Source organism: Crinia signifera, chromosome 8, assembly GCF_055691185.1.
Source record: "Crinia signifera chromosome 8, ASM5569118v1, whole genome shotgun sequence".
Lineage (NCBI taxonomy): Eukaryota > Metazoa > Chordata > Amphibia > Anura > Myobatrachidae > Crinia > Crinia signifera.
The window spans coordinates 178,414,942-178,430,487 of NC_139224.1; the positions used below are offsets into that span (position 1 = coordinate 178,414,942).

At 51.6% G+C, this 15,546-nt stretch overlaps 1 protein-coding gene across 2 annotated transcripts in view; it reads right to left on the reverse strand.

The window, feature by feature from the left end:
- The window catches only part of COL24A1 (collagen type XXIV alpha 1 chain), a 395,453-nt gene that overhangs the window by 16,802 nt on the left and 363,105 nt on the right, over positions 1 to 15,546 (reverse strand). For both annotated transcript variants that reach the window (XM_083157902.1, XM_083157901.1), the window contains 3 exons: positions 10,725 to 10,760; positions 3,776 to 3,811; positions 530 to 556 (listed from right to left, as the gene is read on the reverse strand). In XM_083157902.1, the coding sequence (XP_083014028.1) occupies positions 530 to 556; positions 3,776 to 3,811; positions 10,725 to 10,760 (99 nt within the window). The remainder of the gene's footprint in view (positions 1 to 529; positions 557 to 3,775; positions 3,812 to 10,724; positions 10,761 to 15,546) is intronic.

Below are 15,546 nucleotides of genomic sequence, written 5' to 3' on the forward strand. Positions count from 1 at the left end.
CCTAAGTTATTATTATTATTGTCCTGGTCCAGCTCTCCGTGATTCGGAGAGGCCCACGGCTGTGGGTTCATGCCTATTTTGGGGTACCATTGCTTTAAGTGTAGCATTTAATGGGGGTGTCAGGAAAAGGCTGTGCCTCAGAGGGGGTGGGTGTGGTATAGGGTTCCGACAGTTGGGATCCCGAAAGTCTCTAGCCCGACGTCGGTATTCCGACTGGCCGGACTCAGACAGCATGGCGAGCGCAACAAAGCCCCTTTCGGGCTTGCTGTTCTTGCCACGGTGGCTTGCTATGCTCGCCACTTATTCTTTTCTCCCTCTATAGGGGTAAATAGCCGGCGGCTGTCGGGAACCCATCTGTCGGTGTTTTAACAGTCGGGATCCCGACGTCGGGTAAATGACTGTCGAGATCCCCTCCGGCACCCAGAGGGGGAGAAGGTATAAGTTGTAATGGGGGGGGGGGGGGCAGTTTATTTTATATTCATACATCACATGTTAGAATTGGGCATTATGCAGGTGACTGTAGCCTTACCGTTCGGCCCGGCATGCCCGGTGGACCCTGTAAAGAAATAAAACAATTAAACGTTTGATATTTCTGAAGCATGAACACTTGCACAGTGTAGATCAGAGCATGCCCCTACCTGCCCCCGTATACACTGAGGTGCAGGTATATGCCCCTACCTGCCCCCGTATACACTGAGGCGCAGGTATATGCCCCTACCTGCCCCCGTATACACTGAGGCGCAGGTATATGCCCCTACCTGCCCCCGTATACACTGAGGTGCAGGTATATGCCCCTACCTGCCCCCGTATACACTGAGGTGAAGGTATATGCCCCTACCTGCCCCCGTATACACTGAGGCGCAGGTATATGCCCCTACCTGCCCCGTATACACTGAGGCGCAGGTATATGCCCCTACCTGCCTCCGTATACACTGAGGTGCAGGTATATGCCCCTACCTGCCCCCGTATACACTGAGGTGCAGGTATATGCCCCTACCTGCCCCCGTATACACTGAGGTGAAGGTATATGCCCCTACCTGCCCCCATATACACTGAGGCGCAGGTATATGCCCCTACCTGCCCCCGTATACACTGAGGCGCAGGTATATGCCCCTACCTGCCCCCGTATACACTGAGGTGAAGGTATATGCCCCTACCTGCCCCCGTATACACTGAGGCGCAGGTATATGCCCCTACCTGCCCCGTATACACTGAGGCGCAGGTATATGCCCCTACCTGCCTCCGTATACACTGAGGCGCAGGTATATGCCCCTACCTGCCCCCGTATACACTGAGGTGCAGGTATATGCCCCTACCTGCCCCTGTATACACTGAGTTGCAGGTATATGCCCCTGTATACACTGAGGTGCAGGTATGTGCCCCTGTATACACTGAGGCGCAGGTATATGCCCCTGTATACACTGAGGCGCAGGTATGTGCCCCTGTATACACTGAGGCGCAGGTATATGCCCCTGTATACACTGAGGCTCAGATATGTGCCCCTGTATACACTGAGGCGCAGGTATGTGCCCCTGTATACACTGAGGCGCAGGTATATGCCCCTGTATACACTGAGGCGCAGGTATATGCCCCTGTACACACTGAGGTGCAGGTATATGCCCCTAACTGCCCCTGTATACACTGAGTTGCAGGTATATGCCCCTGTATACACTGAGGCGCAGGCATGTGCCCCCGTATACACTGAGGCGCAGGCATGTGCCCCCGTATACACTGAGGCGCAGGCATGTGCCCCCGTATACACTGAGGCGCAGGCATGTGCCCCCGTATACACTGAGGCGCAGGCATATGCCCCCGTATACACTGAGGCGCAGGCATGTGCCCCCGTATACACTGAGGCGCAGGCATGTGCCCCCGTATACACTGAGGCGCAGGCATGTGCCCCCGTATACACTGAGGCGCAGGCATGTGCCCCCGTATACACTGAGGCGCAGGCATGTGCCCCCGTATACACTGAGGCGCAGGCATGTGCCCCCGTATACACTGAGGCGCAGGCATGTGCCCCCGTATACACTGAGGCGCAGGCATGTGCCCCCGTATACACTGAGGCGCAGGCATGTGCCCCCGTATACACTGAGGCGCAGGCATGTGCCCCCGTATACACTGAGGCGCAGGCATGTGCCCCCGTATACACTGAGGCGCAGGCATGTGCCCCCGTATACACTGAGGCGCAGGCATGTGCCCCCGTATACACTGAGGCGCTGGCATGTGCCCCCGTATACACTGAGGCGCAGGCATGTGCCCCCGTATACACTGAGGCGCAGGCTTGTGCCCCCGTATACACTGAGGCGCAGGCATGTGCCCCCGTATACACTGAGGCGCAGGCATGTGCCCCCGTATACACTGAGGCGCAGGCATGTGCCCCCGTATACACTGAGGCGCAGGCATGTGCCCCCGTATACACTGAGGCGCAGGCATGTGCCCCCGTATACACTGAGGCGCAGGCTTGTGCCCCCGTATACACTGAGGCGCAGGCATGTGCCCCCGTATACACTGAGGCGCTGGCTTGTGCCCCCGTATACACTGAGGCGCAGGCATGTGCCCCCGTATACACTGAGGTGCAGGCTTGTGCCCCCGTATACACTGAGGCGCAGGCATGTGCCCCCGTATACACTGAGGCGCAGGCATGTGCCCCCGTATACACTGAGGCGCAGGCATGTGCCCCCGTATACACTGAGGCTCAGATATGTGCCCCCGTATACACTGAGGCGCAGGCATGTGCCCCCGTATACACTGAGGCGCAGGCTTGTGCCCCCGTATACACTGAGGCGCAGGCATGTGCCCCCGTATACACTGAGGCGCAGGCATGTGCCCCCGTATACACTGAGGCGCAGGCATGTGCCCCCGTATACACTGAGGCGCAGGCATGTGCCCCCGTATACACTGAGGCGCAGGCATGTGCCCCCGTATACACGGAGGCGCAGGCATGTGCCCCCGTATACACTGAGGCGCAGGCATGTGCCCCCGTATACACTGAGGCGCAGGCATGTGCCCCCGTATACACGGAGGCGCAGGCATGTGCCCCCGTATACACGGAGGCGCAGGCATGTGCCCCCGTATACACTGAGGCGCAGGCATGTGCCCCCGTATACACTGAGGCGCAGGCATGTGCCCCCGTATACACTGAGGCGCAGGCATGTGCCCCCGTATACACTGAGGCGCAGGCATGTGCCCCCGTATACACGGAGGCGCAGGCATGTGCCCCCGTATACACTGAGGCGCAGGCATGTGCCCCCGTATACACTGAGGCGCAGGCATGTGCCCCCGTATACACGGAGGCGCAGGCATGTGCCCCCGTATACACTGAGGCGCAGGCATGTGCCCCCGTATACACTGAGGCGCAGGCATATGCATGGCACAGCACTGAATTACAGTAGAAATGCCCAGGGAAAACTGCTGGATCCAAGTAAATGTATTTTATTTCTTAATAAAGAGGGGTCGGAGGGGAAGCTGAACACGCAGTATGCCGCCCCCCCCCCCCCCCCCCCCCCCCTTGCAGGTTACCTGTCCCTGGCTACAATCCTTATCTATGGCGGGGTAAGGATGTAACCTAAGGTGCTGTAACCCATAGCAACCACCTCCACATCTGCTATCATCTCCCAAAGTCTTCCTGCCTTTGGCGCAGTTAGTAGCCCACAGGGACAACGTGTAAAGGGGGCAGCTTACATAGAGAGATACCCGTGGGAAGCATTAGCAAAGAAGTCACTGCTGTGTTATCATAATAGATTCATCTTGTTATATAGTATATGTCACTTACCGGTGGCCCGGGGTCTCCTCGTGGTCCTTGAGGTCCCTAGGGGGGGGGGGGGGGGCAGAGATTCAGTTATTTCTTATTACTAGCTTGGTACATGACTATACTGTAACATACTGTAGGGCTGACCTAGAGGCCTGTGATCTGGACAACACTATCAGGTAATGCCTGGTCCTGGAGAGGATTTAGCAGCTTTGTCCTAAAGGCAGATACTGAGACCCACGTCACTGTGTGTGTGTGTGTCCTCTCCAGTGTTATTGGCTGCAGGCTGGGTAATATGCACATTGTTTGCATTAACCAGTGAATAGGCAATTTTTGGAATATTTATTTATTTATTTATTAACAGTTTCTTATATAGCGCACACAGATTCCGCAGCGCTTTACAGAGCCACACTGCAGCACATCTCCATCTCACTGACAGCAGCACACCGCCCCCCCCTCACTGACAGCAGCACATCCCCAACTCACTGACAGCAACACACCTGTCCTGCCTCACTTACAGCAGCACACCCCCATCTCATTGACAGCAACACACCCGCCCCGCCTCACTGACAGCAGCACATCCCCAACTCACTGACAGCAACACACCTGTCCTGCCTCACTTACAGCAGCACACCCCCATCTCATTGACAGCAACACACCCGCCCCGCCTCACTGACAGCAGCACATCCCCAACTCACTGACAGCAACACACCTGTCCTGCCTCACTTACAGCAGCACACCCCCATCTCATTGACAGCAACACATCCGCACTGCCTCACTGACAGTAACACATTCCCATCTCACTGACAGCAGCACACCCACCCCGCCTCTCTTACAGCAACACATCCCGCCTCACTGACAGCAGCACATCCCCATCTCACTGACAGCAGCACATCCCCATCTCACTGACAGCAGCACATCCCCATCTCACTGACAGCAGCACATCCCCATCTCACTGACAGCAGCACATCCCCATCTCACTGACAGCAGCACACCCTCTCCGTCTCTCTGACAGCAACACATCCCGCCTCACTGACAGCAGCACACCCCCGCCTCACTAATAGCAAAACATCCCCATCACTCTCACTGCAGCAAATCCCCATTTCACTCTCACTGCAGAACACCCCCATCTCACTGACAGCAGCACACCCACCCCGCCTCTCTGACAGCAACACATCCCGCCTCACTTACAGCAGCACACCCCCATCTTATTGACAGCAACACATCCGCACTGCCTCACTGACAGTAACACATTCCCATCTCACTGACAGCAGCACACCCACCCCGCCTCTCTTACAGCAACACATCCCGCCTCACTGACAGCAGCACATCCCCATCTCACTGACAGCAGCACATCCCCATCTCACTGACAGCAGCACATCCCCATCTCACTGACAGCAGCACATCCCCATCTCACTGACAGCAGCACACCCTCTCCGTCTCTCTGACAGCAACACATCCCGCCTCACTGACAGCAGCACACCCCCGCCTCACTAATAGCAAAACATCCCCATCACTCTCACTGCAGCAAATCCCCATTTCACTCTCACTGCAGAACACCCCCATCTCACTGACAGCAGCACACCCACCCCGCCTCTCTGACAGCAACACATCCCCATCTCACTGACAGCAGCACATCCCCATCTCACTGACAGCAGCACATCCCCATCTCACTCTCACTGCAGCACATCCCCATTTCACTCTCACTGCAGAACACCCCCATCTCACTGACAGCAGCACACCCACCCCGCCTCTCTGACAGCAACACATCCCCATCTCACTGACAGCAGCACATCCCCATCTCACTGACAGCAGCACATCCCCATCTCACTCTCACTGCAGCACATCCCCATTTCACTCTCACTGCAGAACACCCCCATCTCACTGACAGCAGCACACCCACCCCGCCTCTCTGACAGCAACACATCCCCATCTCACTGACAGCAGCACATCCCCATCTCACTGACAGCAGCACATCCCCATCTCACTCTCACTGCAGCACATCCCCATTTCACTCTCACTGCAGAACACCCCCATCTCACTGACAGCAGCACACCCACCCCGCCTCTCTGACAGCAACACATCCCCATCTCACTGACAGCAGCACATCCCCATCTCACTGACAGCAGCACATCCCCATCTCACTCTCACTGCAGCACATCCCCATTTCACTCTCACTGCAGAACACCCCCATCTCACTGACAGCAGCACACCCACCCCGCCTCTCTGACAGCAACACATCCCCATCTCACTGACAGCAGCACATCCCCATCTCACTGACAGCAGCACATCCCCATCTCACTCTCACTGCAGCACATCCCCATTTCACTCTCACTGCAGAACACCCCCATCTCACTGACAGCAGCACACCCACCCCACCTCTCTGACAGCAACACATCCCCATCTCACTGACAGCAGCACATCCCCATCTCACTGACAGCAGCACATCCCCATCTCACTGACAGCAGCACATCCCCATCTCACTCTCACTGCAGCACATCCCCATTTCACTCTCACTGCAGAACACCCCCATCTCACTGACAGCAGCACACCCACCCCACCTCTCTGACAGCAACACATCCCCATCTCACTGACAGCAGCACATCCCCATCTCACTGACAGCAGCACATCCCCATCTCACTGACAGCAGCACATCCCCATCTCACTCTCACTGCAGCACATCCCCATTTCACTCTCACTGCAGAACACCCCCATCTCACTGAGAAGGGTATTGGATCCGCACAGACTTATATCATCAAATTGAAAATCTCCAAAAATACATCAGTTGAACCAATATGTTGGACTACTCTCAACAATTGTTGTAGTCTTGGATTGGTGGTGCGCCCAACACATTCAGTATTGTGACTGAATAGGAAGATATTTGTTTGCAAGAGGCAAACAGAAAGACAAATGTGCCTTTTTGGGCGCACTCTTTTATTGATTAAGCAGTGGCGTAGCTACGTTTTGGGCGCCCCCCTGCCGCTAGGGGGAGGCACCCCCCCCCCGTCGCCGCCCCGCCGAGCACCCCTACCCCGCCGCCCATACAAACCCCCCCTCAATCCCCCACTGCCTTACCTATCGCGCTGGTCCTGGCGTCTCCGTTCTTCTGCTGAGGACCACCAGAAAATGGCCGCCCCCATACAGCAGACAGTTTCAGAGAACTGTGTGCTATATGGGGGGCGGCCATTTTGTGGTGGTCCTCAGCAGAAGAACGGAGCCGCCGGGACCAGCGCGATAGGTAAGTCTGCGGGGGATTGAGGGGGGTTTAACTATAGCACCGGCGCCCCCACATGCACAGCGCCCCCCCGCGGTGGCGGGGGCTGCGGTGCTATAGTTACGCCCCTGTGATTAAGTATAAGATATGATTGATTATCTAAAACATCACTTTTATTAGACTCTACACATAACAATTAGGAAGCCTTACTAGCTACTATTATTGAACAGTCATATCCACATGGTACCTTTACGGTCAATAAAATAAAGATTGTACATATTCCAGTAGACGTGACATTTTGTTAGCCTTGGCATATCTCCGTGCCGTCTATAAATTCTCAGCAGACATGATCCACATAGGCCCTAAACTGGCTGCCTCGGTCTCTCACAAATAATCGTCTATAAGTTGCACATACTTTTATTATGCATCACATCACATGTTGTTCATTTTTTTTTACTTTTTTTTACATTTTTATTATTAAAATATAAATTTTTCACCTTAAAGTCTCCAGAAGCAGCGTGAAAAAGTGCTCCCACAACCATACATCGATGTCTTGACAGATCCCTGAAAGCAGAAGTCTAATGGTCATGTGATCTGACACTCTGCTACTGGTATCCACCAATGTCATCACTCTCTCATCCTCCCAGTCCTTAGTGTTATCCCGGCAATACTGCGAAGCATCAGGGGACACATTGTACTGGATTGGAAAGCAGAAGTGATCTGTACCCTAGCTCCCCCATACAACCAACCTGTTACTCTCATTTGACACTACTGCCGCGAGGTTACCTATACACCTTAAACCCTGACCAGATTCCAACAGTGCCAATTAGGGGCCAACTTAGTAACCGGAGACTCCTAGCGAATAGTTGGTTGGTAACATAGGCGAAGTGTTCAAACAGCAGATACACAGGAGCCACCGGTTGTGGGAGGACTTTTTCACGCTGCTTCTGGAGACTTTAAGGTGAAAAATTTATATTTTAATAATAAAAATGTAAAAAAAGTAAAAAAATGAACAACATGTGATGTGATGCATAATAAAAGTATGTGCGACTTATAGACGATTATTTGTGAGAGACCGAGGCAGCCAATTTAGGGCCTATGTGGATCATGTCTGCTGAGAATTTATAGAGGGCATGGAGATGTGCCAAGGCTAACAAAATGTCACGTCTACTGGAATATGTATGTATGTATGTATGTATTTTATTGACAGTAAAGGTACAATGTGGATATGACTGTTCAATAATAGTAGCTAGTAAGGCTTCCTAATTGTTATGTGTAGAGTCTAATAAAAGTGATGTTTTAGATAATCAATCATATCTTATACTTGATCAATAAAAGAGTGCGCCCAAAAAGGCACATTTGTCTTTCGGTTTGCCTCTTGCAAACAAATCCCTTCCTATTCACCCCCATCTCACTGACAGCAGCACATCTGCCCCGCCTCACTGACATCAATACATCCCCATCTCTCTAACAGCAGCACATCCGCCTCACTCACTGCAGCCCATTCCCCCATCTCACTCACTGCAGCTTATTCCCCCATCTCACTCACTGCAGCACATTCCCCATCTCACTCACTGCAGCTCATTCCTCCATCTCACTCACTGCAGCTAATTCCCCCATCTCACTCACTGCAGCCCATTCCCCCATCTCACTCACTGCAGCTAATTCCCCCATCTCACTCACTGCAGCACATTCCCCATCTCACTCACTGCAGCACATTCCCCATCTCCCTCAATGCAGCTTATTCCCCCATCTCACTCACTGCAGCACATTCCCCATCTCACTCACTGCAGCACATTCCCCATCTCACTCACTGCAGCACATTCCCCATCTCACTCACTGCAGCACATCCCCCATCTCACTCCCACTGCAGCACATCTCACTGCAGCACATCCGCACCGCCTCACTAATAGCAGCACATCCCCATCTCTCTAACAGCAGCACATCCACCCCGCCTCACTCACTGCAGCCCATTCCCCCATCTCACTCACTGCAGCTAATTCCCCCATCTCACTCACTGCAGCTCATTCCCCCATCTCACTCACTGCAGCACATTCCCCCATCTCACTCACTGCAGCCCATTCCCCCATCTCACTCACTGCAGCACATTCCCCCATCTCACTCACTGCAGCTCATTCCCCCATCTCACTCACTGCAGCACATTCCCCCATCTCACTGCAGCACGTTCCCCATCTCACTCACTGCAGCACATTCCCCATCTCACTCACTGCAGCACATTCCCCATCTGATTCACTGCAGCACATCCCCCATCTCACTCACTGCAGCACATCCCCCATCTCACACTCACTGCAGCATATCTCACTGCAGCACATCCGCACCGCCTCACTAATAGCAGCACATCCCCATCTCGCTCACACTGTAGCACATCTCCATCTCACTGACAGCAGCACAGCCTCATTGACAGCAGCACACCCCTGCCTCATAAATAGCAGCAAATCCCCATCTCACTCACTGCAGCACATCCCCATCTCACTCACACTGCAGCACATCTCACTCTCACTGATGGCAGCTCACCCCCGCCTCACTGACAGCAGCTCACCCCCGCCTCGCTTACAGCAGCACATCCCCATCTCACTAACATCAGTACATCCCCCCCGCCTCACTAATAGCATATCCCCATCTCACCTTCACTGCAGCACATCCCAACCTCACTGACAGAAGCATATCCCGCCTCACTGAGAGCAGAACTTCCCCACCTCCTTGAGAGCAGCACATCCCGACTCACTGACATCCCATCTCCACTTCACTGACAGCAGCACATGTGCCCGCCTCCCTGACAGCAGCACATGTGCCCCACCTCACTGACAGCAGCACATGTGCCCCGCCTCACTGACAGCAGCACATATGCCCCGCCTCACTGACAGCAGCACATGTGCCCCGCCTCACTGACAGCAGCACATGTGCCCCGCCTCACTGACAGCAGCACATGTGCCCCGCCTCACTGACAGCAACACATGTGCCCCGCCTCCCTGACAGCAGCACATGTGCCCCGCCTCCCTGACAGCAGCACATGTGCCCCGCCTCCCTGACAGCAGCACATGTGCCCCGCCTCACTGACAGCAGCACATGTGCCCCGCCTCACTGACAGCAGCACAGCCCCATCTCACTGCTAAGGCCCTGAAGTGACTCAATGCTTACACACAGTGACACCTCCACTGTGTACGAGTGATTGTCAACTATCAGCTGTGGGACTATTTGTCACTGCGGGTCCCGTAGGAACTCCTGACCTGACCTTCTGTAATAAGGGGTGATGTAACAAGACCCTCCTCCCATGTGATGTACACAATGGCCCTTATTCAGATCTGATCGCAGTAAAAATGTGTTCTCAAAATGGGCAAAACCATGTGCACTGCAGGTGGGGCAGATGTAACATGTGCAGAGAGAGTTAGATTTGTGTGAGTTATTTTGTTTCTGTGCAGGGTAAATACTGGCTGCATTATTTTTATACTGCAATTTAGATTTCAGATTCAACACACCCCACCCATATTTAACTCTGTCTGCACATGTTACATCTGCCCCACCTGCAGTGCACATGCCCATTTTAAGAACAAATTTAGACTGTGATCAGATCTGAATAAGGGCGTATGTCAGGGTAATTCCACAGCAGGCGGAGAGGACAAGCTGCCACCGCTTTTCCTACCGCCATTGGCTACAATACAACACACGTATGATCCGGAATCCCAGCTGCCATAAATGAATAGAATGCTACAATGTACATTATTAGTGCCGGTTTCTTACCATTTCCCCCTTTGTGCCTTTGTCACCACGGATGCCCTGGAAGTAAATACAGAATATCATTAAGTGATTAGAACACAGAAGAGTTTTCACGTTTCTTCTCGGCTGTATTATGAGCTGAAGCGTTTCCCAGTGGATCTGTTTCAGCAGTGTGTTTGGTGAAACGCGCCATGTGGTGCTCATGAGTGCAAGACGCCATGTAAAGGGCGACAAGGTGTCGGCAGTCCACTGCACATCTGGCTTGTACCGACACATAAAATGCTTTCTCTAGATACATTGGCCTAATATAGACATACGAGGATCCTGCCGATGTAGAATCCCAGTGTGGAAATCACCGTTCTACACTCATTCCCATTAATAGGGGGTATTGTACCTCTATGATTACCCCGGAGTTATAATATATGGGGTATTACACCTCTAGGATTACACCGGGGTTATAGTATAGGGGGTATTGTACCTCTATGATTACCCCGGGGTTATAGTATACGGGGTATTGTACCTCTAGGATTACCCCGGGGTTATAGTATAGGGGGTATTGTACCTCTATGATTACCCCGGGGTTATAGTACAGGGGGTATTATACCTCTATGATTACCCCGGGGTTATAGTATAGGGGGTATTATACCTCTAGGATTACCCCGGGTTATAGTATAGGGGGTATTGTACCTCTAGGATTACCCCGGGGTTATAGTATAGGGGGGTATTGTACCTCTAGGATTACCCCGGGGTTATAGTATAGGGGGTATTGTACCTCTAGGATTACCCCGGGGTTATAGTATAGGGGGTATTATACCTCTAGGTTTACCCCGGGGTTATAGTATAGGGGGTATTATACCTCTATGATTACCCCGGAGTTATAATATACGGGGTATTATACCTCTATGATTACCCCGGGGTTATAGTATACTGGGTATTATACCTCTAGGATTACCCCGGGATTATAGTATAGGGGGTATTATACCTCTAGGATTACCCGGGGTTATAGTATACGGGGTATTATACCTCTATGATTACCCCGGGGTTATAGTATACTGGGTATTATACCTCTAGGATTACCCCGGGATTATAGTATACGGGGTATTATACCTCTAGGATTACCCTGGGGTTATAGTATAGGGGTATTATACCTCTAGGATTATCCCGGGGTTATAGTATAGGGGGTATTGTACCTCTAGGATTACCTAGAGTATAGGGGGTATTATACCTCTAGGATTACCCCGGGGTTATAATATAGGGGGTATTATACCTCTAGGATTACCCCGGGGTTATAGCATACTGGGTATTGTACCTCTAGGATTACCCCGGGGTTATAGTATACGGGGTATTACACCTCTAGGATTACCCCGGGGTTATAGTATAGGGGGTATTATACCTCTAGGATTACCCCGGAGTTATAGTATACGGGGTATTATACCTCTAGGATTACCCCAGGGTTATAGTATAGGGGGTATTGTACCTCTAGGATTACCCCGGGGTTATAGTATAGGGGGTATTACACCTCTAGGATTACCCCGGGGTTATAGTATAGGGGGTATTGTACCTCTAGGATTACCCCGGGGTTATAGTATAGGGGGTATTGTACCTCTAGGATTACCCCGGGGTTATAGTATAGGGGGTATTATATAAGATAGGGGTATTGGTAATGATGCCCCTATGATTATCCCTCATTTGCATATTCTGTCAGGTATAATACGATAAAGGGATTTTTGTAAGAACTTAGAGTGTGTACACACGGTTCGATGTTCTGTGCGATCCGATGTACGATTCGATGTTTTGTCCGATTTTTTACTTTTCCCTTTTTTTTTCTCTACTCCTTAAGATATGCCTTAAGATATGCTTAAGATTTTGACTTTTTACCATTCAATTTGCTATGCGATTTCCTATGTGCCTTAAGCTGCGTACCCACGGTAAGATATAGTGCACAATCTAGCACACTATCTAGCCAGTTTCGAATAGCATGCTAGATAGTGCACTATATCTTACCGTGTGTATGCACTATCCGACGTACGATGCGCGCTCCCGCAGGTCGTATGGGAGGGAGCTGATCGGGTGAACATGCAACCCAATTCTGTCTAGAAAGCATAAGATAGTATAGTGTAGTATAGCTGTGACGTCAGATCGTTTGCTATATCTTATGCACATCGTACCTTATTTTAAGCACAAATCTTATGCTTTTTAACCACCAGGACTTTTCTGGGGAATTGTATATGATATCTTACGGAACATGAATCGTACCGTGGGTACGCACCTTTAAGATTTGCTTAAGATTTTGACTAAGCGATTTTGACTTAACATCAGGATGACTGACAGGGCCCTGGAAATCGTATAGCACATCGCATCTTAAGCATATCGCAAGGCACATACGATGCATGTGATATGCTTGCGATTTGTGCTAGATAGAGTGGGCAGCTATCTCCCCTCCGATCTCTCCTTAAACGGGAGCGCGCATCGGGCTAGGAAGCCCTTACAATGCATACAATCAGTATGCGATATGTATGCGATATGGCTTCCGATGTTGACGATATCGTCAACATCGGAAGCCATATCGAACCGTGTGTACACACTATTACCGTTCGAATCCCTTTCTCTGATATGGTCCTGGTGACACAGCTCAACATTGGGATTAGGGATGCCAATCCCGGGGCATTTTTTCAATCCCGGGAATCGGGATTGAAAAATGCTCAATCCCGGGATTCCCGGGATCCCGGGATTGGCATCCCTAAAAGAATATTGCCGCTGTACCCCCTCATTTACTTACATTTTGAGCTGTGGAGGGGGGCAGGTGGCAGAGGTGCTGATAGCAGTGGTGCGGGGGCATGCGGCAAAGGTGCGGAGGAAGGCGGCAGGGGTGCGGGGCAGGCATCGGGAATGACGCGGCGGCTGGGAGGCGCGTCGGGTATGACGTGGGAGGCGTCTTCCGGATGCTGGGGATTCCACGCTGCGGCCTGCGCAGCGTGACCTATGACCGAATCACGCTGCGCAGGCCACACACAGGGTCGGGAACAGCCGGGCAGCGTCTGAGCGACTGCTCAGACGCTGCACGGCATTAGACTGCGCATGCGCGGCCTAATCCCAAAATCCCGGGATTGGATAGTCCAATCCCGGGATTGAAATCCCGGACATTTTGTGGCCAAATCCCGGGATCCCGCCGATCCCGATCCCGGGATTGGCCACCCTAATTGGGATGTAGGAGGGTCCGAAGGAGCCACGCACCTATCCTAAAGCTTTAGAGGGTAGGCTCCTCCCCTACTGCATCCCAGACTCTTCAGTTCAATCTTTCAAAGCCACTGGAATACATTAACTCAGTACAAACGCCTGCACACATTATATGCACATTTTTCAAAAATAACTTTTAACCATATAACATGAAACGTCATGAACCTGGCATACTTACTGAGCGTAAGGGAGGGATCGCTGTGTCACCAGGACCATATCAGAGAAAGGGATTCAAACGGTAAGTTCTTACAAAAATCCCTTTTTCTCTTTCAATGGTCCTGGTGACACAGCTCAACATTGGGACGTTCCAGAGCCGGTCCTTTGGGTGGGTACGCTCAGGTCTGCAGCTCTCATCACTGCTTGCCTGAATGATGCGTCCTCCGACGCGAACTCATGGAACCTATAGAATTTGGCAAAGGTATGAACAGATGACCAAGTGGCAGCCCTGCAAACCTGCTCAGCTGTTGCCCCATGTCGAACCGCCCAAGAGGTGGCAACCGACCTGGTGGTATGCGCATTAATCCTGGCCGGCACAGGCCTACCAACTTTAGTATATGCAAAAGCTATAACAGAGCGCAACCACCTAGCAATGGTCTGCTTAGAAGCAGGCCAACCAATCTTGTGTATGTCATACAAAACAAGCAAAGTATCAGTCTTTCTGACACTCTTAACTCTGTCCACATAAACGCGCAAGGCGCGCACAACATCCAAATTCCTCAATTTGTCCCTTTTCCTTGAACCCTCTGGGGGTTGAAACACAGGCAGAACTATCTCCTGATTTAGATGAAAAGCAGAGACTACTTTTGGTAAAAATTGGGGTACTGTCCGAAGGACAGCCCTTTCATCATGAAATATAAGGAAGGGAGACTTGCATGACAATGCTCCCAACTCCGATACTCTTTTTGCAGACGCCACTGCCAACAAAAATACCAGTTTCCATGTAAGGAATTTAAGGTCAGCCGACCTTAATGGTTCAAAAGGTGCCTTTTGAAGACACTCCAGAACCAGAGATAAGTCCCATGGTGCTACTGGTTGCTTGTAGGGAGGTTTCAATCTAGACAACCCCTGCAGGAAGGTCTGTACTTCCGGTAATAATGCAATCCTTCTTTGGAAGTAAATTGACAAGGCCGAGATCTGTACTTTGAGTGACTGAAGGTTTAACCCGGAGGAAAAGCCATCCTGCAAAAACTCCAACATTTTTGCCAATTTAAAGCGTGATGTGTGTGACTTCTGTCTTTCACACCATCGAATATAGGTCTTCCAGATCCTATAATAATTTGCAGAAGACACTGACTTTCTGGCTTTAATCATTGTGTTAACCACCGCTTTTGAGAATCCTTTATTCCTCAAAATGGCGGTTTCAACAGCCAGGCTGTCAAAATTAATCGAGCTGAATCCAGATGGTTGAAAGGTCCTTGTTTTAGAAGGTATGACCTCAGAGGTAGACGCCACGAGTCCACAGACAATCTCTGAAGCCTCGAGTACCAGGACCTCCTTGGCCAATCTGGGGCCACTAAAATCACTGGAATCGCCTGGGCCTGTATCTTTTTCAGCACTCTTGCCAGCATTGGAACTGGCGGAAAAACATAAAGAAGATTCCCGTCCCAGG